The following is a 24,461-nucleotide window of genomic DNA, read 5'->3' on the forward strand; positions in this document are numbered from 1 at the left end:
GTAAAATTCATATCATCCTCTGTAGTGGATATCTGCTATTTTCCTGCCTAGCGTCGTTTCCATTTTTCGGACTCTAAACAGTACCAGAGTTTTCTTGGAAGAATCTACTCATTCTCTTAGGCTGCACACCACCCTTTCCTTATTGCTCAGGTGGAATTGATAGTACTTCTGGGTACCAAGATGGCTGTAGGACCCAACCTAGCCGATCAACATATGTCATGTCCTGGGGGCACAGTGACTGGCTGAGACAAGAACATTGTAAATGGGCCAGCAGGAAGAAGGAATTGCTGAACTTGAGACTCTGGCACTAAGCCAAAATCCTTGAGGGGACTAAAGTGGTCCTAGATTGATACTCAATCCTTGCTATAGCTGTTGTAGTAGAAACAGATATAAATCCTCTTAGGGATACATATACACACACACACACACACACATATATATATATATATATATATATATATATATATATATATAATGGATGGGATCCATTGATAGGATTTTTATCAACTAAGAGCAAGGAAATAAATGATCAGGGTCAGTATCAGAGTTGTTCTTCAAGATTCAGCTCAGAATAGTTCCAAGCAGAAATAAGAGACAAAATATATTTGACCTTATCCTCTAATTTTATTATAGCAGTAATGAAACACCAAACTCATGACAAATCAAGCTACCATATATAAGACTGTACAGTATCAAACAATGGGGTTAAACCTATAGAACATCAGATATCAGAACTGCCAAATCAGAATAGAATAACAATGTATGAAATTATTAAAGAATTAACAATAGAAATCTCATGGATGAGCAAGCAACAAGAGACTACAGGAGTGAAAAGTAGATTTGAGAAATAAACAACTAGAACGTCTTGAAATGAAAAATAAAATTTTTGAAATGCAAAATTCAATGGAGGTCTTAAGGAGCAAAATAGACACAACTGAAGAATTAATGTTTATTTATTTTTGAGAGAGAGAGAGAATCCCAAGCAGGCCTTTCATTATCATTTCAGAGCCCAACGCAGGGCTTGAATCCATGCACCATGAGATCATGACCTGAACCAAAATCAAGAGTTGGATGCTTAACTGACTGGGCCACATAGGTACCCCAACAAATAAATGAGAAATATTAAATAGACTTTTAAAGATAGGGAGGATAGAAAGATGCCTAACTTATGCCAGTTACCATTCCAGAGAGAATAAACAGATAATAGCTGAGAAATTTCCCAAACTGATGAAAGACATGAGTACACACATTCAGGAAGCCTAAAATTCTAAGCAACATTACAATAAAAAAAGAAAAGCAAACACAATACTAATCTTTTTAAGTATACATCCCAGTGAAATTATAGCACACCCACAATAAGAAGTACTTTATAAAGTCCGGAAAGTTTAACTTTAAAAAGTCCCCAAGACCACCACAGGCTTAATGATTTGCCAAAAGGAATCACAAGATTCAGAAAAACTGGTATATTCACAGTTATGGTTTATGATACAATAGAATACAAATTAAAATCCACAAAAGGAAAAGGCATATAGGGGGAGTCCAGGAGAAAAAGTATACAGAGCTCACAACAGGATGATAAGCTTCCACTTGTCTCTCCTAGTTGAGTCACATGGATGGTGTTTAATTTTCCCAAGTGCAAAGTATTGCCAACATCAGAAGCCCAGTAAACTTTGACTCAGATCCCAGTCTCCCAGAGGTCAAATTGATACAGAGGTAGCCCAAAGCCTCAGGTATCAAAAACAGGTATTTACCATAAATCACATTGTTAGCATAAACTATCTGGCATGGATACTCAAAGGGGTCATAACTCTTACAAAGGACTCTTTAAATCTCAATAGTAAAAAACCCAACACAATTAAAAAACAGGCCAAAGGCTTTTCTAGACAGTACACCAAAGATATATAGATGGCGGGGCGCCTGGGTGGCTCAGTCGGTTAAGCGGCCGACTTCGGCTTGGGTCATAATCTCACGGTCTGTGAGTTTGAGCCCCGCGTCAGGCTCTGTGCTGACAGCTCAGAGCCTGGAGCCTGTTTCGGATTCTGTGTCTCCCTCTCTCTGACCCTCCCCTGTTCATGCTCTGTCTCTATCTCAAAAATAAATAAATGTTAAAAAAAAAATTAAAAAAAAAGATATATAGATGGCAAGTAAGCATTTTAAATGATGTTCCACATGACATTTTCTCATCAAGGAGTGCAAATTAAAACAACGAGATACTACTACACACCTATTAGAATGGCCAATATCGGGACACCTGGGTGGCTCAGTCGGTTGAGTATCCGACTTCGGCTCAGGTCATGATCTTGAGGTTCAGGAGTTCAAACCCCACATTGAGCTCTGTGCTGACAGCTCAGAGCCTGGAGCCTGCTTTGGATTCTGTGTCTACCTCTGTCTCTGTCCCTTCCCTGCTCATGTGCTCTCTCTCTCTCTCCCTCTCAAAAATAAATATTTTTAAAAAAGAGAAAAGAAAACAAGAAAGATTCCTATTAATGACCTCACCTTCTACCTTAAAAAAGTAAGAAAAGAAAACCAAATCCAAAGTAAGCAGACAAAAGAAAATAACATGAGAGGAGAAATCAATAAAATAGAAAATAGAAAAATAGAGAAAAATCAATAAACCAAACTTCTAGCCATATTAATGAGGAAAGAAAAAAAATAAGACACAAATTATCAATACCAGGAATGAAAAAGGCTATATCACTACAGATACCAACATATTAAAAGGATAACAAGGAAACACTATAAAGAACACTTGACAATAAATTTGACAACTTCTAAAAAATAGACAAATTCCTTGAAATACACAAACTACCAAAGTTCACTCAAGAAGAAATAGGTAAGTTGAATAACCCTAAAGAGATTTTTTTTTAATGTTTATTTTTGAGAGAGAGAAAGAGTGAGAGAGTACGCATGTGTGGGCACATACATGGCAAAGAGAGAGGGAGACAGAGGATCTGAAGCTGGCTCCAGGTTGAGAGCTGAGATCCAGATGTGGGGCTGGAATGTAGGAACCATGAGATCATGACCCAAGCCAAAGTCAGATGCTCAACCAACTGAGCCACCAGGCCCTAAAGAGATTTTTAACGGTAGCTTATTTCATTTAAAAAAAAAAAAGAACTCCAGGTCTAGATGACTTCACTAGTGAACGCTACTAAACATTGAAGGCAGAAATACTAGTTCCTTTCCAGAAAACTGAAGATGAAGGAGTACTTTCCAATTTGTTCTATGAGGTTAGCATTACAATGATGCCAAACTCAGACACAGACATCAATCAATCAATCAATCAATCAATAAATGAAACTAAAGACCCTCACCAACACTGATGGAAAAATTCTAAAAACATTTTCACAAATTAAATATATCAATATATAAAAATAAACATATACCAGGGGCACCTGGGTGGCTCAGTCAGTTGAGCAGCCAACTTTGGCTTGGGTCATGATCTCACAGTTCATGGGTTCAAGCCCCACATCAGGCTCTATGCTGACAGCTCAGAGCCTGGAGCCTCCTTCCATTCTGTGTCTCCCTCTCTCTCTGCCCTTCCCCTGCTTGCGCTCTGTCTCTCTCTAAAATCAATATATTATACTCAATTCATAATCATCAACTCATCATATTAACAAACTAAAAAAGAAAAATTCTATTATCATCTTAATAACTAAAAAAAGTACATTTGGCAAAAATCCAGCATCCATGCCTGACAAAAACTCTTAAGTACATTAGGAAAAGGTGGGAACTTCCTCAACATAGGAAAAACTTATAGCTAAGACCATATTTAATGGTGAACTACTGAGTATTTTCCCTCAAAGTACAGAAACAAGGCAAGGATATCTGCTCTCCTCACTGCTCTCCCAGCATTGTACAGGAAAATCTAGCTAGTGAAATTAGTCAAGAAAAAAAAAGGCATCTGGATTAAAAAGGAAGAGGTAAACCTTTTTTTCCACAGACAATATAACTGCCCAAGGCCCAATGGAATCTTGGGGGTATGGAGGACTACTAGAACTAATAATTAAGTTTAGCAAGTTTACAATATACTTATGAATAGAATGTTTCTGTTCCCACAAAATTCATATGGTGAGGGGCGCCTGGGTGGCTCAGTCGGTTAAACACCTGACTCTTGACTTCAGCTCAGGTCATGATCTCACAGCCATGAGATCAAGCTCCATATTGAGCTCCACACTGAGCATGGAACCTGCTTGGGAGTCTCTCTCTCCCTTCCTGGCCCTCCCCAACTCATACACATGCAATCTCTCTCTCTCCCCACACAAATAAATAAACATTAAAAAATATTAAATAAATAAATAATTAAAGAAATTTCATATGTTGAAGCCCTAACTTCCAATGAGACTATATTTGGAGATAGGCTCTGTGAGAGGGTGATAACGGTTAACTGAATTAATAAGGGTGAGGTCCTAATCTGAGAGTGCTGGTGCCCTTTTAAGAAGGGGAAGCAATACCAGAGCTCTTTTTTCTTTGTGCAAAGAGAGAAAACACCAAGTGAAATCACAGCAAGAAGGTACACATTTACAAGACAGAAGAAAGCCCTTGGGGGAACTGAATAGGTCAACACCGTGGTCTTGGACTTGCCAAGCTCCATCCCTGTGAGAAAATAAATTTCTGTTGTGGAAGCCACCCAGTCTATAGTATTTGATTATGGCAACCCGAACAGATTAAGATGATGATCAATATACACACAAAAAAGTATTTTTATATGCTAGCATTAATAGTCAGATATTGAAATTAAGAATACCATTTATAATAGTATCAAGAATATAAAATACTGTCGTCAGGTGGGAAATGATGACATCAAGTGGGAATAATGATCCAAAGAGTGAAAACTACAGAATGTTTCAGAGAGAAATTAAAGACTCAAAAAATGGATAGCTTTACATTTTTCTTGGGTTGGAAGACTCAATAACGTCATGATGTCAATTATGCCCAAATTAATCTGTAGATTAATTCAATCCTAAATCAAAATTCCATCAGGATTTTTTTTCTTTTGGTAGAAAACAACAAGCTGATTCTAAAATTCATATAGAAATGCAAAGGACCTAGAATAGCCTAAACAATTGAAAAAGAAGAACAAAGTTAGAGGGCTAATACTACCTAATTTCAAGAATTGTTATAGTGCCACATTATTTAATACTATGTGGTACTTGTACAAAGCTAGACAAAAGATCAATAGAACAGAGTATCTGAAGCTGGCTCCCTGCTGAGAGCTGGGAGCCAGATGTGAGGCTCACTATGTTACACAACTAAAACTAATGTAACATTGTATGTCAACCATACTTAAAAAAAAAAAAGACTATTATAATAGGGTATTGCAGTAGGGGAGAGAGACTGGACTTAAATCCAAATACAGCAAATACAGCAAGGGATTTACAGCTAACAAACCGAATGGGGGAAGTCAGCAGTTGGAAAATTACTATGAAGAGACATCAAGGGTAAGGAGATTTTCATAAAGATTTTCTGTGATACTGTGATTTTTAATAAGAAATATAGATTTGGTTTTTCCCCCCATTGCTGACACAGAGCTCCTAAAACCTTTGTATTTCCCTAAGTGATAACAACAATAAAAGTGTTTTTGTTAATGCGATGAAACTTTAAGAATGCACTTAAGAATGGGGGCTGCATGGGGCGCCTGGGTGGCGCAGTCGGTTAAGCGTCCGACTTCAGCCAGGTCACGATCTCGCGGTCCGTGAGTTCGAGCCCCGCGTCAGGCTCTGGGCTGATGGCTCGGAGCCTGGAGCCTGTTTCCGATTCTGTGTCTCCCTCTCTCTGCCCCTCCCCCGTTCATGCTCTGTCTCTCTCTCTCTGTCCCAAAAATAAATAAATGTTGAAAAAAAAAAAAAAAAAAAGAATGGGGGCTGCTTGCCAGGGGAATCGACCCTGGATTAGAGGGTTGGAATTTCTAGGCCCACCCCATAACCTAGGTAGGGGAGAGGGACTAGAGGTTTACTCAGTTGTCAACGGCCAATGATTTAGTCAACCATACCTACAGAATGAAGCTGTTACCAGCTAAACTCCAAGACCTGACCTCTACTGCTCACCTGCTTGTACCCACCAACCTTTGTCCCACATTTTCCCTGAAGCTCTTCTTTCCCGTTTATCTCTTAACAGAGGCAAAGAACCAAGGGGCATAGCCTGGAAGAAGACCTTCTAGGGCCAGACCACCCAGATCAGTTTGAGCATAACCACCCTGCCCCTGATTCACGCTTGTACAGATGAACTATGGAATGACCCAAGCTGTGAATGGCAGTTACCTTTACCTCATTATAACACTAAAATCTCTGCCCAAGGAGGAGCACAAGCCTCATTTACATAATTATATGATATATGTACAAGCTTGTTTCCTTAAGTCGCATGCACCACCTTGTGCCTGCCTCCACATATGATGACAAAACTCCTTTACCTAAATATTCATCCTAACCCTAAATAAAAGGAAACCATTCACCGTTTCTGGGGAGTCATGGCTTTGGAAGTTATTCCCCATGATCTCCTTATTTGCTGCAAATAAAGTTTCCTTTGTGTGACAACTCTACCTGGTATAGTTTCTACATGTGACTTACCAAGGAATAAACTCATGTTACTTTAGTTACATAGCGTCCATAAAACCCCAAAAGGACAGGGTTCAGAGAGTATCTGGGTTCATGAACATATGGAGATTCATGGACAGTGGTGCCCTAGAAGAAAGCATGGAAGCTCCTTGCCCTTTCCCCATATAATGCCCTATGCATTTCTTCCATGTGGCTATTCCTGAATTATACTCTTTCAAAATAAACCAATAATCCAGTAAGTAAAATGTTTCTCCAAGTTCTGTGAGCTACTCCAGTAAATTAATAGACTCCAAGGAGGGGGTCATGGGAACCTCTGATTTAAAGTCAGTTGATGAGAAGCAGAGATAACAATCTAGGCTTCCAAGTGGGATCTGAAGTGGAGGGTGGTCTTGTGGAATTAAGCCTTTTACCTGTGGAATCCAATATCTTTGGGAAGTGTCAGAACTGAGTTGAATTCTAGGACACCCAGCTGCTGAGAGGAATATTGCTTGTTGGAGGTGTGGGGAGCCCCACTATACACACACACTTTGAAAATGGGTCCAGGAACCTAATTAGACCTAATAGGCTAGGGTGCCAAAGGCAGGCCAGGGGGATCAGATATCAAGGGTGGGAGATTCTCTGTAAACTGAGAAAATTCTTGCTAAAACTACATTCAGGATGGACACAAAAGCCCAAGGTCAAGGTCTAGTTAAGAAGAGGGCTCAGAGAAGCCTAACTAAAGTGTGATCAAGAAGAGAATCTTTGTCAATACAAATACTTGTATGTGAATGTTCCCAGCAGCGAACCAATCCAAATGCGTGAGTGAATGGATAAACCTCTATATACCACACAATGGAATACCAAGTGGTGGGTGAATGGATAAACCTCTGTATACCACACAATGGAATACTACTTATCACTAAAAAGGGCCAAACTATCAATGCACTCAACAACATGAATGAATTTCAAAATAATTATGCTAAGTAAAAGATGCCAGATCAAAAATTCTCCAATCTCTCACTTGAGTAATCCCCAAACTCCAGAAAAATGTAAACCAATCTATAATTACCATAACTAGATCAGTAGTTGCTTGGGGGGTAGGGGCAGGAAGGACAAGATTAGTAAACAGGAGGAGGAAACTTTTGGGTTGATAGATATTTTCACTATCTTGATTGTGGTGGTGGTTTCACAGTTGCATACATATGTGAAAACTTTCAAATTATACACTTTAAATAACGTGCAGTGTATTGAATGTCAATTATTCCTCAATAAAGACGCTTTAAAATTTATTTTATTTTTATTTTACTTTATTTTATGTTTATTTTATTTTTGAGAGAGAGAGAGACAGAGCGTGAGTTGGGGAGGAGCAGACAGAGAGGGAGACACAGAATCTAAAGCAGGCTTCAGACTCTGAGCTGTAAGCACAGAACCCAACACAGGGCTTGAACCCATGAACCATGAGATCATGACCTGAGCCAAAGTCAGATGCTTAACCGAGCCCAGGCACGCCTTTTTTATTTTAAACAGAGAGCATGCAAGTGGGGGAGAGGGGCAGATGGAAAGAGAGAATCTTAAGCAGATTCTATACTTAGTGCGGAGCCTGACACAGGGCTCAATCACTGGGATCATGATCTGAGCTGAAATCAAAAGTCGGACACTTAACCAAATGAACCACCAGGCGCCCCATAAGATGTTTTTTTAAAAAGGTAAAAGTCTCCCGTTTCACCTGACCTCTCGAAATAATGTGCTATAGTCTTGTGTTTCCCTGCTTCTTCCATTCCAAGTTCCTATTTCAATTTATTTTTACTTCCCTTCAGCCTCTTACACTACATTTTCTTTCTCTCTCTCTCTCTCAGGAAACTATCTCTTTAACTGCCTCTGGTCTCAGCTTTTTATAATCTGTTCTCCATCCCTGGAGCCAGAAGGACATATGATATCATCCCTTGTTCACAATTATTGGCCCTTCTCAGGAAAAAGATCCAAATTGTTTAATATGGATTAAAGACCCTTTGAAATCTTGGCCCTTATTTACCTTTAGAATCTCATCACCAGCTTTCTCCCCACCATCTGGATTCCCATCCTCACCCCAGGGGCTCACTGAAAAGATCTGGCTACACTAAACCACTACATATCCCTAAAATTTTACCTTTTTATTTCTTTCTCCCTGCCTCTTTCTCTTACACTGTCCTTCTGTCTGCTCCCATGCTTCTTCTCTCTGGCTCTTTCTCTCCCCATACCCCACTTTCTGTTCGCTCTTGTTCTGCTTATCCCCTATCTCTACTCCCACCCCCATGGCACTTAGCTTGATGACTTTTATGTTTTCTTTTATAATAAAGCATAATACTTCTGTGTATTCATCCTAACACAATGAAATTGGTGACCACAGTTTTTATGTTATAGATGAAATAGGTGTTTTGGATCAAAGTAGGTTAATACTGTTTCCTCTAGTTGTTTAATAACCCCAAGTCTTGACAATGCAAAGTGTTCTGGCTGTGGCAGCCTAATATCTTTTATTTAGAATTGTAACTGATAGCTGCCTCCACATGTAGATGATGTTAGCCACAAATGAGCTACAGATTTCTTAGAGCATCTCATATACTACGTACCTAATATGATAGTAATAATTTCTTTTAGTAATTGAAGGAAAAATTGAGAATACTAACCTCATTTGAAGAATTTTCTTGCAAACTTGACACTGGAAAAATTTCATTTGAATTAACATAAGTGCTGACATTTGGAAATAGTTCTTCAAAAGATGCTCTCTGCACTGAGGACAAATCAATCTATAAAAAATGTATTACTCTTATAGAAGTGAAGTGCTGGAAAAGCAATTATTTTTACATACCTAAAGTTGAAATATTCTCTCATTAGAAGCATTTTCTTGTGAAAAAATATGGAGTTTCTTTCTAAGGTGATAAAAAGATTCTAAAATTGACTGTGGTGATGACTGAACATACCTGTGAATACACTAAAAAGCAGTGAATTTCACACTCTAAATAAGTGAACTGTATGGAATGTGAATTATATCTCAATAAAGCTGTTTTTTAAAAGCCCACAACAACTCTATGTAGAAAACCCTAAATACTCCACCAAAAAATTGCTAGAATACATGAATTCAGCAAAGTCACAGGATATAAAATCAATGTGCATTTCTATACACCAATAACAAAGCAGAAGAAAAAGAATTCAAGGAATCAATCCCATTTCCAATTGCATCAAAAACAATAAGATACCGGGGCGCCTAGGTGGCGCAGTCGGTTAAGCGTCCGACTTCAGCCAGGTCACGATCTCGCGGTCCGTGAGTTCGAGCCCCGCGTCGGGCTCTGGGCTGATGGCTCAGAGCCTGGAGCCTGTTTCCGATTCTGTGTCTCCCTCTCTCTCTGCCCCTCCCCCGTTCATGCTCTGTCTCTCTCTGTCCCAAAAATAAATAAACGTTGAAAAAAAAAAATTAAAAAAAAAAAAACAATAAGATACCTAGGAATAAACCTAACTAAAGAGGTAAAAGATCTATATTCTGAAAACTATAGAACACTTATGAAAGAAATTAAAGAGGACACAAGGAAATGGAAAAGTAGCCCATGCTCAGGGACTGGAAGGACAAACATTGTTAAAATGTCTATACTACCCAAAGCAATCTACACATTGAATGAAATCCCTACCAAATTACCACCTGCATTTTTCAGAGAGCTAGAACAAATAATCCTAAAATTTGTATGGAACCACAAAAGACTCCAATCCTGAAAAAGAAAAACCAAACTGGAGGCATCACGATTCTAGATTTCAAGCTATATTACAAAGCTGTAGTCATCAAGACAGTATGTTACTGGCACAAAAACAGACATAGATCAGTAGAACAGAGTAGAAAACCTAGAAATGGACCTACAACTATATGGTCAACTCTTCTTCAACAAAGCAGGAAAGAATATCCGATGGAAAAAAGACAGTGTTTTCAACAAATGGTGTTGGGAAAACTGGATGGCAGCATGCAGAAGAATGAAACTGGACCGCTTTCTTATACCATACAGAAAAATCAATTCAAAATGGATCAAAGACCTAAATGTGAGAAAGGAAACCATTAAAATCCTAGAGGAGAAACACACACAGCAATCTCTGTGGCCTTAGTCACAGCAACTTCTTACTAGACACATTGCTGAAGGCAATGGAAACAAAAGCAAACATCAACTACTGGGACCTCATCAAGATAAAAACCTTCTGCACAGTTTAGGAAACAATCAACAAAACTAAAAGGCAGCCTACAGAATGGGAGAAGATATTTGCAAATGACATAGTTGAGAAACGGTTAATATCCCTATAAAGAACTTATCAAACTCAACACCCAAAAACCAAACAGCTCAGTTAAGAAATGGACAGGAGACATGAATAGACATTTTTCCAAAGAAGACACCCAGATGGATAACAGACACATGAAAAGATGGTCAACATCATTCATCATCATGGAAATACAAATCAAAACTACAATGAGATACCATCTTCCACCTGTCAGAATGGCTAAATTTAACACCACCAGAAACAACAAGTATTGGTGAGGAAGCAAAGAAAGGAGAACCCTTAAAAAAAAAAAAAAAAAGAAAGGGGAACCCTTTTGCACTACTGGTGGGAATGCAAATTGGTGCAGCCAAAGAACAGTACAGAGGTTCCTCAAGAAATTAAAAATAGAACTACCCTACAATCCAGCAATTGTACTATTAGGTATTTGCCCAAAGGATACAAATATACAGATTTGAAGGGGTACATGCACCCCGATGTTTGTATCAGTATTATCAACAATAACGAAACCATGCAGAGAGTGCAAATGTCCATCAACTGATGAATGGATAAAGAATATTTGGGGCTCTCGAGGGGAAGATGGCGGTGTAGGAGGACGCTGGGCTCACCGCGCGTCCTGCTGATCACTTAGATTCCACCTACACCTGCTTAAATAACCCAGAAAACCGGCAGAGGATTAGCAGAACGGAGTCGCCAGACCCAAGCACAGACGAGAGGCCCACGGAAGAGGGTAGGAAGGGCGGCGAGGCGGTGCGCGCTCCACGGACTGGCGGGAGGGAGCCGGGGCGGAGGGGCGGCTCGCCGGCCAAGCAGAGTCCCTGAGTCTGGCTGGCAAAAGCGGAGGGGCCTGACGGACTGTGTTCCGACAGCAAGCTCAACTTGGCGTCTGGGAGGTCATAAGTTAACAGCTCTGCTCAGAAAGCGGGAAGGCTGGAGGACAAAGGGAGGGAGAGCTGCTGAGCCCCCGGAAGACAGAGCTCAGTTTGGTGGGGAACAAAGGCACTCGCCAGCGCCATCTCCCCCGCCCATCCCCCAGCCAAAATCCCAAAGGGAACCGGTTCCTGCCAGGGAAATTGCTCGCTCCGCGCAAACACCCAACTCTGTGCTTCTGCGGAGCCAAACCTCTGGCAGCGGATCTGACTCCCTCCGGCTGCCACAGGGCCCCTCCTGAAGTGGATCACCTAAGGAGAAGCGAGCTAAGCCTGCCCCCCCTGCCGCCGTGCACCTTGCCTACCCACCCCAGCTAATACGCCAGATCCCCAGCATCACAAGCCTGGCATTGTGCAAGTAGCCCAGACGGGCCACGCCACCCCACAGTGAACCCGCCCCTAGGAGAGGGGAAGAGAAGGCACACACCAGTCTGACTGTGGCCCCAGCGGTGGGCTGGGGGCAGACATCAGGACGGACTGCGGCCCCGCCCACCAACTCCAGTTATACACCACAGCACAGGGGAAGTGCCCTGCAGGTCCTCACCACACCAGGGACTATCCAAAATGACCAAGCGGAAGAATTCCCCTCAGAAGAATCTCCAGGAAATAACAACAGCTAATGAGCTGATCAAAAAGGATTTAAATAATATAACAGAAAGTGAATTTAGAATAATAGTCATAAAATTAATCGCTGGGCTTGAAAACAGTATACAGGACAGCAGAGAATCTCTTGCTACAGAGATCAAGGGACTAAGGAACAGTCACGAGGAGCTGAAAAACGCTTTAAATGAAATGCAAAACAAAATGGAAACCACCACGGCTCGGATGGAAGAGGCAGAGGAGAGAATAGGTGACCTAGAAGATAAAGTTATGGAAAAAGAGGAAGCTGAGAAAAAGAGAGATAAAAAAATCCAGGAGTATGAGGGGAAAATTAGAGAACTAAGTGATACACTAAAAAGAAATAATATACGCATAATTGGTATCCCAGAGGAGGAAGAGAGAGGGAAAGGTGCTGAAGGGGTACTTGAAGAAATAATAGCTGAGAACTTCCCTGAACTGGGGAAGGAAAAAGGCATTGAAATCCAAGAGGCACAGAGAACTCCCTTCAGACGTAACTTGAATCGATCTTCTGCACGACATATCATAGTGAAACTGGCAAAATACAAGGATAAAGAGAATATTCTGAAAGCAGCAAGGGGTAAACGTGCCCTCACATATAAAGGGAGACCTATAAGACTCGTGACTGATCTCTCTTTTGAAACTTGGCAGGCCAGAAAGAATTGGCACGAGATTTTCAGTGTGCTAGACAGAAAAAATATGCAGCCGAGAATCCTTTATCCAGCAAGTCTGTCATTTAGAATAGAAGGAGAGATAAAGGTCTTCCCAAACAAACAAAAACTGAAGGAATTTGTCACCACTAAACCAGCCCTACAAGAGATCCTAAGGGGGACCCTGTGAGACAAAGTACCAGAGACATCACTACAAGCATAAAACATACAGACATCACAATGACTCTAAACCCGTATCTTTCTATAATAACACTGAATGTAAATGGATTAAATGCGCCAACCAAAAGACATAGGGTATCAGAATGGATAAAAAAACAAGACCCATCTATTTGCTGTCTACAAGAGACTCATTTTAGACCTGAGGACACCTTTAGATTCAGAGTGAGGGGATGGAGAACTATTTATCATGCTACTGGAAGCCAAAAGAAAGCTGGAGTAGCCATACTTATATCAGACAAACTAGACTTTAAATTAAAGGCTGTAACAAGAGATGAAGAAGGACATTATATAATAGTTACAGGGTCTATCCATCAGGAAGAGCTAACAACTATAAATGTCTATGCGCCGAATACCGGAGCCCCCAAATATATAAAACAATTACTCATAAACATAAGCAACCTTATTGATAAGAATGTGGTAATTGCTGGGGACTTTAACACCCCACTTACAGAAATGGATAGATCATCTAGACACACGGTCAATAAAGAAACAAGGGCCCTGAATGAGACATTGGATCAGATGGACTTGACAGATATATTTAGAACTCTGCATCCCAAAGCAACAGAATATACTTTCTTCTCGAGTGCACATGGAACATTCTCCAAGATAGATCATATACTGGGTCACAAAACAGCCCTTCATAAGTTTACAAGAATTGAAATTATACCATGCATACTTTCAGACCACAATGCTATGAAGCTTGAAATCAACCACAGGAAAAAGTCTGGAAAACCTCCAAAAGCATGGAGGTTAAAGAACACCCTACTCACGAATGAGTGGGTCAACCAGGCAATTAGAGAAGAAATCAAAAAATATATGGAAACAAACGAAAATGAAAATACAACAATCCAAACGCTTTGGGACGCAGCGAAGGCAGTCCTGAGAGGAAAATACATTGCAATCCAGGCCTATCTCAAGAAACAAGAAAAATCCCAAATACAAAATCTAACAGCACACCTAAAGGAAATAGAAGCAGAACAGCAAAGGCAGCCTAAACCCAGCAGAAGAAGAGAAATAATAAAGATCAGAGCAGAAATAAACAATATAGAATCTAAAAAAACTGTAGAGCAGATCAACGAAACCAAGAGTTGGTTTTATGAAAAAATAAACAAAATTGATGAACCTCTAGCCAGGCTTCTCAAAAAGAAAAGGGAGATGACCCAAATAGATAAAATCATGAATGAAAATGGAATTATTACAACCAATCCCTCAGAGATACAAACAATTATCAGGGAATACTATGAAAAATTATATGCCAACAAATTGGACAACCTGGAAGAAATGGACAAATTCCTGAACACCCACACTCTTCCAAAACTCAATCAGGAGGAAAGAGAAAGCTTGAACAGACCCATAACCAGCAAAGAAATTGAATTGGTTATCAAAAATCTCCCAACAAATAAGAGTCCAGGACCAGATGGCTTCCCAGGGGAGTTCTACCGGACGTTTAAAGCAGAGATAATACCTATCCTTCTCAAGCTATTCCAAGAAATAGAAAGGGAAGGAAAACTTCCAGACTCATTATATGAAGCCAGTATTACTTTGATTCCTAAACCAGACAGAGACCCAGTAAAAAAAGAGAACATACAGGCCAATATCCCTGATGAATATGGTTGCAAAAATTCTCAATAAGATACTAGCAAATCGAATTCAACAGCATATAAAAAGAATTATTCACCATGATCAAGTGGGATTCATTCCTGGGATGCAGGGCTGGTTCAACATTCGCAAATCAATCAACGTGATACATCACATTAACAAAAAAAAAGAGAAGAACCATATGATCCTGTCAATCGATGCAGAAAAGGCCTTTGACAAAATCCAGCACCGTTTCTTAATAAAAACCCTTGAAAAAGTCGGGATAGAAGGAACATACTTAAAGATCATAAAAGCCATGTATGAAAAGCCCACAGCTCACATCATCCTCAACGGGGAAAAACTGAGAGCTTTTTCCCTGAGATCAGGAACACGACAGGGATGCCCACTGTCACCGCTGTTGTTTAACATAGTGCTGGAAGTTCTAGCATCAGCAATCAGACAACAAAAGGAAATCAAAGGCATCAAAATTGGCAAAGATGAAGTCAAGCTTTCACTTTTTGCAGATGACATGATATTATACATGGAAAATCCGATAGACTCCACCAAAAGTCTGCTAGAACTGATACATGAATTCAGCAAAGTTGCAGGATACAAAATCAATGTACAGAAATCAGTTGCATTCTTATACACTAACAATGAAGCAACAGAAAGACAAATAAAGAAACTGATCCCATTCACAATTGCACCAAGAAGCATAAAATACCTAGGAATAAATCTAACCAAAGATGTAAAGGATCTGTATGCTGAAAACTATAGAAAGCTTATGAAGGTAATTGAAGAAGATTTAAAGAAATGGAAAGACATTCCCTGCTCATGGATTGGAAAAATAAATATTGTCAAAATGTCAATACTACCCAAAGCTATCTACACATTCAATGCAATCCCAATCAAAATTGCACCAGCATTCTTCTCGAAACTAGAACAAGCAATCCTAAAATTCATATGGAACCACAAAAGGCCCCGAATAGCCAAAGGAATTTTGAAGAAGAAGACCAAAGCAGGAGGCATCACAATCCCAGACTTTAGCCTCTACTACAAAGCTGTCATCATCAAGACAGCATGGTATTGGCACAAAAACAGACACACAGACCAATGGAATAGAATAGAAACCCCAGAACTAGACCCACAAACGTATGGCCAACTCATCTTTGACAAAGCAGGAAAGAACATCCAATGGAAAAAAGACAGCCTCTTTAACAAATGGTGCTGGGAGAACTGGACAGCAACATGCAGAAGGTTGAAACTAGACCACTTTCTCACACCATTTACAAAAATAAACTCAAAATGGATAAAGGACCTAAATGTGAGACAGGAAACCATCAAAACCCTAGAGGAGAAAGCAGGAAAAGACCTCTCTGACCTCAGCCGTAGCAATCTCTTACTCGACACATCCCCAAAGGCAAGGGAATTAAAAGCAAAAGTGAATTACTGGGACCTTATGAAGATAAAAAGCTTCTGCACAGCAAAGGAAACAACCAACAAAACTAAAAGGCAACCAACGGAATGGGAAAAGATATTTGCAAATGACATATCGGACAAAGGGCTAGTATCTAAAATCTATAAAGAGCTCACCAAACTCCACACCCGAAAAACAAATAACCCAGTGAAGAAATGGGCAGAAAACATGAATAGACACTTCTCTAAAGAAGACATCCAGATGGCCAACAGGCACATGAAAAGATGCTCAACGTCACTCCTCATCAAGGAAATACAAATCAAAACCACACTCAGGTATCACCTCACGCCAGTCAGAGTGGCCAAAATGAACAAATCAGGAGACTATAGATGCTGGAGAGGATGTGGAGAAACGGGAACCCTCTTGCACTGTTGGTGGGAATGCAAATTGGTGCAGCCGCTCTGGAAAGCAGTGTGGAGGTTCCTCAGAAAATTAAAAATAGACCTACCCTATGACCCAGCAATAGCACTGCTAGGAATTTACCCAAGGGATACAGGAGTACTGATGCATAGGGGCACTTGTACCCCAATGTTCATAGCAGCACTCTCAACAATAGCCAAATTATGGAAAGAGCCTAAATGTCCATCAACTGATGAATGGATAAAGAAATTGTGGTTTATATACACAATGGAATACTACGTGGCAATGAGAAAAAATGAAATATGGCCTTTTGTAGCAACGTGGATGGAACTGGAGAGTGTAATGCTAAGTGAAATAAGCCATACAGAGAAAGACAGATACCATATGGTTTCACTCTTATGTGGATCCTGAGAAACTCAATAGGAACCCATGGGGGAGGGGAAGGAAAAAAAAAAAAAAGACGTTAGAGTGGGAGAGAGCCAAAGCATAAGAGACTGTTAAAAACTGAGAACAAACTGAGGGTTGATGGGGGGTGGGAGGGAGGGGAGGGTGGGTGATGGGTATTGAGGAGGGAACCTTTTGGGATGAGCACTGGGTGTTGTATGGAAACCAATTTGTCAATAAATTTCATATAAAAAAATATATTAAATAAAAAAAAATTAAAAAAAATAAAAACTGAGAACAAACTGAGGGTTGATGGGGGGTGGGAGGGAGGGGACAGTGGGTGATGCGTATTGAGGAGGGCACCTTTTGGGATGAGCACTGGGTGTTGTATGGAAACCAATTTGTCAATAAATTTCATATATATATATATATATATATATATATATATATATATATATAAAGAATATTTGGCATATGTACCCAGTGGAATATTACTCAACCATCAAAAAGAATGAAATCTTGCCATTTGCAATGATGTGGATGGAGCTAGAATGTATTATGCTAAGAGAAATAAGTCAATCAGAAAAAGACAAATACCATATGATTTCACTCCTATGTAGAATCTAAAAAACAAAACAGATGAACATATAGGAAGGGGGGGTGAGAGAGAAGAGAGGGAAACAAACCATAAGAGACTTTTCATGACAGAGAACAAACTATGGATTCACGGAGGGAGGTGGGTAGGAGATGGGCTAGATAGACGATGGTTACTAAGGAGGGCACTTGTGATAAGCACTGGGTGTTATATGTAAGTGATCAATCACTGAATTCTATTCTTGAAACCAATATTGCACTGTATGTCAACTAAAATTTAAATTAAAAAAAATAAAAAGTAAAAAAAAAAATAAAAAGCCCACTACAAAAAAAGTGTTAAACATACAATTACTATGTGACTCAGCGATTCTACTTCCTCTTACAGGTATATACCCAATACAGTTGAAGACATATATTCACACAAAAACTTGCACATGAGTGTTCATAACAGTATTATTTTTCATAATGCTACCAAACTGACAAATTAGTAAACAAAATGTGGTATATCCTTGCCATGGGATATTATTCAGCCAGAAATAAGGAAGAAAGTACATGTTATAACATGGATGAATTTTGAAAATATTATGTTAACTGAAAGAAGGCAATTACAAAAGGCCACATATTCTATGATTCCAGTTATATAAAATAGCCAGAACAAGTAAACCTATAAAGAACCCTTTTCCTCAGCTTGAAAAACTGATCGATGGTTAATTCTCACACTCTATTCTACTAGGAGGGTGTTAAAGGTAACAATGTCAACATTGCTGGTGGTAAAAATGATGATAAGTTGTATCCAGACTAGGAAAGGCTATAAATGAATTATGAATAAATGATAAATATACTATATGTAAATAGCTCCTATGAAAAGCACCATACTTTGAATTTCCCTGACTCTTCATGTTTATTTATTTTTGAGACAAAGAGAGACAGAGTGAGAGTGGGAGGAGGGGGAGAGAGAGAAGCTCCAAGAATTTGAAGCAGGCTCCAAGCTCTGAACTGTCAGCAAAGAGCCTGAAGCAGGGCTGGAACTCACAAACTGCGAGATCATGACCTGAGCCAGAGCCAGATACTTAACCGACTGAACCACCCAGGTGCCCATGAATTTCCCTGACTTGTAAACTGGCATGTCTCTTGTGGGGACCCTGGAAGCTATGTCTATGTGCTATCACAAAATACACTAGATCTCATCTTCTTGTATCTGAGTTGTCCCCAAACTGCTAAATAAACTGCTTCATGGACTTCTGTGAAAACTGATCCCACTAAAGAGGAACACCATTTCTGCCCTGCTTGCAAGTTGTATTCCTGTTGTTTACTTGAATATGAGAAGAACCCTAATTGGGTAAGAGCCAAATTCTAAGACTCTTATAAGAAAACAGAGGGGGAAAATTTAATGACATTGAATTGTGCAATGCACTCTTGGCTATGACACCGAAAGCACAGGCAAAGAAAAAATAGATAAATTGACTACATATAAATTAAAGCTTTTGGGGTGTCTAGTGTGGCTCAGTCGGTTAGGTGTCCGAATTCAGCTCAGGTCATGATCTCATGGTTCATGAGTTTGAGCCCCACATGGGCCTCTCTGTTGTCAGCGGAGAGCCTGCTTTGGATTCTCTGTCTCCCTCTCTCTGCTCTCTCTCTCTCTCTCTCTCTCTCTCTCTCAAAAATAAACACTTAAAAAAAATGAATTCTTTTGTACAACAAAGGATACTGTCAACAGAATGAAAAGGTAACCCACAGAATGGGAGAAAATATTTGCAAACTATATATCTGATAAGAAGTTAAAATCTCAAATATATTTAAAAAACTCCTATAAAACGGGAACCCTCTTGCACTGTTGGTGGGAATGCAAATTGGTGCAGCCACTCTGGAAAACAGTGTGGAGGTTCCTCAAAAAATTAAAAATAGACCTACCCTATGACCCAGCAATAGCACTGCTAGGAATTTACCCAAGGGATACAGGAATACTGATGCATAGGGGCACTTGTACCCCAATGTTTATAGCAGCACTCTCAACAATGGCCAAATTATGGAAAGAGCCAAAATGTCCATCAACTGATGAATGGATAAAGAAATTGTGGTTTATATACACAATGGAGTACTACGTGGCAATGAGAAAGAATGAAATATGGCCCTTTGTAGCAACATGGATGGAACTGGAGAGTGTTATGCTAAGTGAAATAAGCCATACAGAGAAAGACAGATACCATATGGTTTCACTCTTATGTGGATCCTGAGAAACTTAACAGAAACCCATGGGGGAGGGGAAGGAGAAAAAAAAAAAAGAGGTTAGAGTGGGAGAGAGAGCCAAAGCACAAGAGACTCTTAAAAACTGAGAACTGAGGGTTGATGGGGGGTGGGAGGGAGGGGAGGGTGGGTGATGGGTATTGAGGAGGGCACCTTTTGGGATGAGCACTGGGTGTTGTATGGAAACCAATTTGACAATAAACTTCATATATTTGAAAAAAAAATAAATAAATATTCAAAACAAATAAAAAAATTAAAAAACTCCTATAACTCAACAATAAATAAATAAGCTGATTAAAAAATGGGCAATTGACTTGAGTAGACATGTCTCAAAAGAAGATACATAAGTGGCAAATAAGCACATAAAAAGATGCTCAATATCACTAGCCATTAGGGAAATAGAAATCAAAACCATAATGAGATACTGTCTTACACCCATGAGGATGGCCATTAGTTAAAAAACACAGCTGGGGCATCTGGGTGGCTCAGTTGGTTAAGTATCCAACTTTGGCTCAGGTTCTCGTGTTTCACGAGTTTGAGCCCCACATCAGGCTCTGTGCTGACAGCTCAGAGCCTGGAGCCTGCTTCAGATTCCGTGTCTCCCTCTCTCTCTGCCCCTCCCCAACTCATGTTCTGTCTCTCAAAAACAAATAAAAACATTAAAAAAATTTTTTTTAAAAACACAGAGTTGTAATCATCAAGACAGTTTGGTATTGGCACAAAAACAGACACATGGATCAATGGAATAGAAAACCCAAAAATGGACCCATAAATATGTGGCCAACTAATCTTTGAAAAAAGCAGGAAAGAGTATCCAGTGGAAAAAAAAGTCTCTAGCAAATGGTGTTAGGAGAACTGGACAGCAACATGCAGAAGAATGAACCTGGACCACCTTCTTCTACCATACACACAAAAAAACTCAAATGGATGAAAGACCTAAACATAAGACAGGAAGCCATCAAAATCCTAGAGGAGAAAACATGCAACAACCTCTTTGACCTCAGCCATGGCAACTTCTTACTTGACATGTTTCTGGAGGCAAAGGAAACAAAAGCAAAAATGAAATACTGGGACCTCATCAAGATAAAAACCTTCTGCATGGTGAAGGAAACAAACAGCAAAACTAAAAGGCAACCAATGGAATGGGAAAAGATATTTGCAAATGACATTTCAAAGAAGACATCCAGATGGCTAACAAACACATGAAAAGATGCTCAACATTACTCATCATCAGGGAAATACAAATCAAACCACAATGAGATACCACTTCATACCTGTCAGAATGGCTAAAATTAACAACTCAGGCAACAAAAGATGTTGGCGATGCAGAGATGTGGAGAAAGAGGAACACTTTTGCACTGCTGGTAGGAATGTAAACTGGTTCAGCCACTGTGGAAAACAGTATGGAGGCTCCTCAAAAAATTAAAAATACAACTACCTTACAATCCAGCAATTGCACTATTAGGTATTCATCCAAAGGATAAAAAAATGCTGATTCAAAGGGGCACATGCACCCTAATGTCTATAGCAGTGCTATCAACGATAGCCAAATTATGGGAAGAGCCCAAATGCCCATCAATTGATGAATGGATAAAGAAGATGTGCTACATACAATGGAATACTACTTGGCAATGAGAAAGAATGAAATCTGGCCATTTGTAGCAATGTGGATGGAACTAGAGATTATTATGATAAGTGAAACAAGTCAGGCAGAGAAAGACAGATACCATATGTTTTCACTCATACAAGGATCCTGAGAAACTTAACAGAAGACCAGGGGGGAAGGGAAGGGGAAAAAAAAAGTTATAGAGAGGGAAGGAGGCAAACCATAAGAGACTCAAATACTGAGAACTAAGGGTTGATGAGAGGTGGGAGAGAAGGGAAAGTGGGTGATGGGCATTGAGGAGGGCACCTGTTGGGATGAGCACTGGGTGTTGTATGAAAACCAACTCGACAATAAACTATATATATATATATATATATATATATATACATAAAGATGTGGTACATATAAACAATGGAATACTACTCAGCGATCAAAAAGAATAATCTTGTCATTTGCAACACAATGGATGGACCTAGAGTGTATTATGCTAAGCTAAATAAGTCAGTCAGAAAAAGACAAATGTCATGATTTCACTCATATGTGGAATCTGAGAAACATAACAGATAATCATAGGAGAAGGGCAAGAAAAATAGGATACAAACAGAGAGGCAGGCAAACCATAAGAGACTCTTAAATATGGAGAACAAACTGAGGATTGCTGGAGGGGAGGTGGCTGGGTGGGTTAAAGGGTGATGGGCATTAAAGAGGGCACTTTTTGGGATAAGCACTAGGTGTCATATGTAAGAGATAAATCACTGAAGCCAAGATTACACTGTATACTAATGTGAATTTAATTTAAAAAATAAAATAAAAATACAATTGCACTTATGTTTGAATACATCCTAGAAAAAAAATGTCTTGGAAAATAAAAAACTACTATGTATATTCTTCATGCTTTTCTGCCTTTCTTGAAATTTATATTTTCAATGAACATGTATTTTATAATTGAAGATAGATGTATTTCTGTTTCTAAAGAAAAAAAAATATATTCAAAATCCTGGAGCAGAGTTAATCTGTCATTGTGTCAATTTTGTGGCAGGATGATGTAACTAACTTTTTTCCTTAGAACGTATTGACATTCATTTAAAGATAACATAACACATTTGTGTTCATCAAGGTAGTCTGTGGATATGATTAAACATGAATGCCCACCTTATAGTAAGAAATAAAATGAAAATTGTAAACAAAACAAAACAAAACAAAACAGAAAACACACAGAAAAGAGTAAGTGTTGGCAAGGATGTAGAGAAGTTGGAATGCTCGTACATTTTACGGAGAATGTAAAATAGTACAGCTGATATGGAAAAGAGTATGGCAGCTCCTCAAAAAGTTAAAAATGAGAATTACCATATGATCCAGCAATTTCACTTTGAAGTATATACCTAAAAGAAGTGAAAGAAGAGATACAAAGAGATATGTGAACACCCATGTTCAAAGCAGCATTATTCACACTGGCCAAAAGATGAAGCAACCCAAATGTCCACAGACAATTGAATGGATAAACAAAATGTGGTATATACATATAATGGAATATATTAATCCTTTAAAAAGGAACAAATTTCTGACACAGGCTACAACATTGGTGAGGACATTATGCTAAATGAAATTTGTCACAAAAGGACAAATTCTATATGATTCCATTTATATGAAGTATCTATCTAGAATGGTCAAAATCATAGAGAGAAGTTAGAATAGTGTTTGATAGGAACTACAGGATGGAGAAATGGGGAGCTATTGTTTAATGTATGGAGTTTCAGTTTTGCAAGAAGAAAAAAGTTCTGAGTGAAAAAAAAAGTGATGGTTCTACAACAATATGAATGTACTTGAAATGTATAGTTAAAAAGAGTTAAAATGGTAAGTTTACTTACCATATTTTACTACAATAAAAAAATGAAAAAGAATCTTTCTAATTTTTCTTCCACATATAGCACTATATAGAGTACTTCCAGCAAAAGCATGTTTATACAACAGAAAACCACAGACATCATTCCATATGTACAAAATTCTCCTGGTGTGGCACAAACAGAAAAATAGGGAGGAGGGGGAACCAGAAAATAGATACAAGTGCCAAATGCTAATACTTACCACTAAACCAGCAGTTTGCGAAGATGGAGTACTTGTTAAGAGGTCTCTGCTTTTCTTATCAGGAGTACTAGAATTTGTACTCTATAAATGTTTTGTGAAATAGGGGATTGAATAGCAGAAAGAAAGAAAAAAATTTAATACAGTAAAAACACAGTATCAAATTAGTAGACTAGATCATAATGTGTCAGACTAATAAAATTTTAATGTGCTAATTAAATTTTAAACCACTAGACAAGAAACTAAAAAATCTTCTGGCTTGAGCTAGGTCAAGAAACTCCTAAGAGAACTCTATGTAGGACAAGAACTATGCAAGAATACCTTGCGTGAAATCACTATTAATTTCAGAAGGAACACTAATTTAAGTTTTCAACTAGGAAATGGTGCTATGATTATCTTTTTTACTGCTAATAAAAAAGTATTTTACTTTTAGAATTTGTTTAATTCCTAGTATATTATTTTACTTTTTATGGAAAGGGATTTTATTTCTGAAGCTGTTAAAAATATGTGTAATAAGGATAATTGGTTTAAAATAATACATACAAATGTATATAGACACTTCCATATATGCAGTATCAAAGTCAGAGAAATAATAAAGGCTCAATTCCTATTTTTTGAAGATGCAAAGAATCAGACACACAGAGAGACAGGTAGACAAATCAAGAAGGAGAGAGCAAGAGAAAGACAGGATCAGAGACCTAAAAGTTTAAGAGAGAGAGGTAGGGATGGGGGAGGGAGGAAATGGGAAAAGGAGGAAAGGGAGAAGGAAAGGGAGGAAGAATGAGGAGACAAAAGAGATGAAGGAAAAAAAGAGAAAGATTGAGAAGAGAGAGGGAGAGAGAGGAAGGATGAAGAAGATAGAGACCAACAAACTATGAACAG

The 24,461-nt window shown here is 38.9% G+C and overlaps 1 protein-coding gene across 1 annotated transcript in view; it reads right to left on the reverse strand.

Annotated features, from left to right (window-relative positions):
• MEIKIN (meiotic kinetochore factor) overlaps positions 1-24,461 on the reverse strand; it is an 89,921-nt gene that overhangs the window by 13,856 nt on the left and 51,604 nt on the right. The window contains exons 11-12 of the mRNA XM_047076008.1: positions 23,583-23,663; positions 9,194-9,313 (exon numbers count right to left, since the gene is read on the reverse strand). Of these exons, the coding sequence (XP_046931964.1) occupies positions 9,194-9,313; positions 23,583-23,663 (201 nt within the window). The remainder of the gene's footprint in view (positions 1-9,193; positions 9,314-23,582; positions 23,664-24,461) is intronic.

This window comes from Lynx rufus, unplaced genomic scaffold (assembly GCF_022079265.1).
Source record: "Lynx rufus isolate CCGP_SWC_20201006 ecotype Redwood Valley unplaced genomic scaffold, mLynRuf1.p SCAF_1, whole genome shotgun sequence".
Lineage (NCBI taxonomy): Eukaryota > Metazoa > Chordata > Mammalia > Carnivora > Felidae > Lynx > Lynx rufus.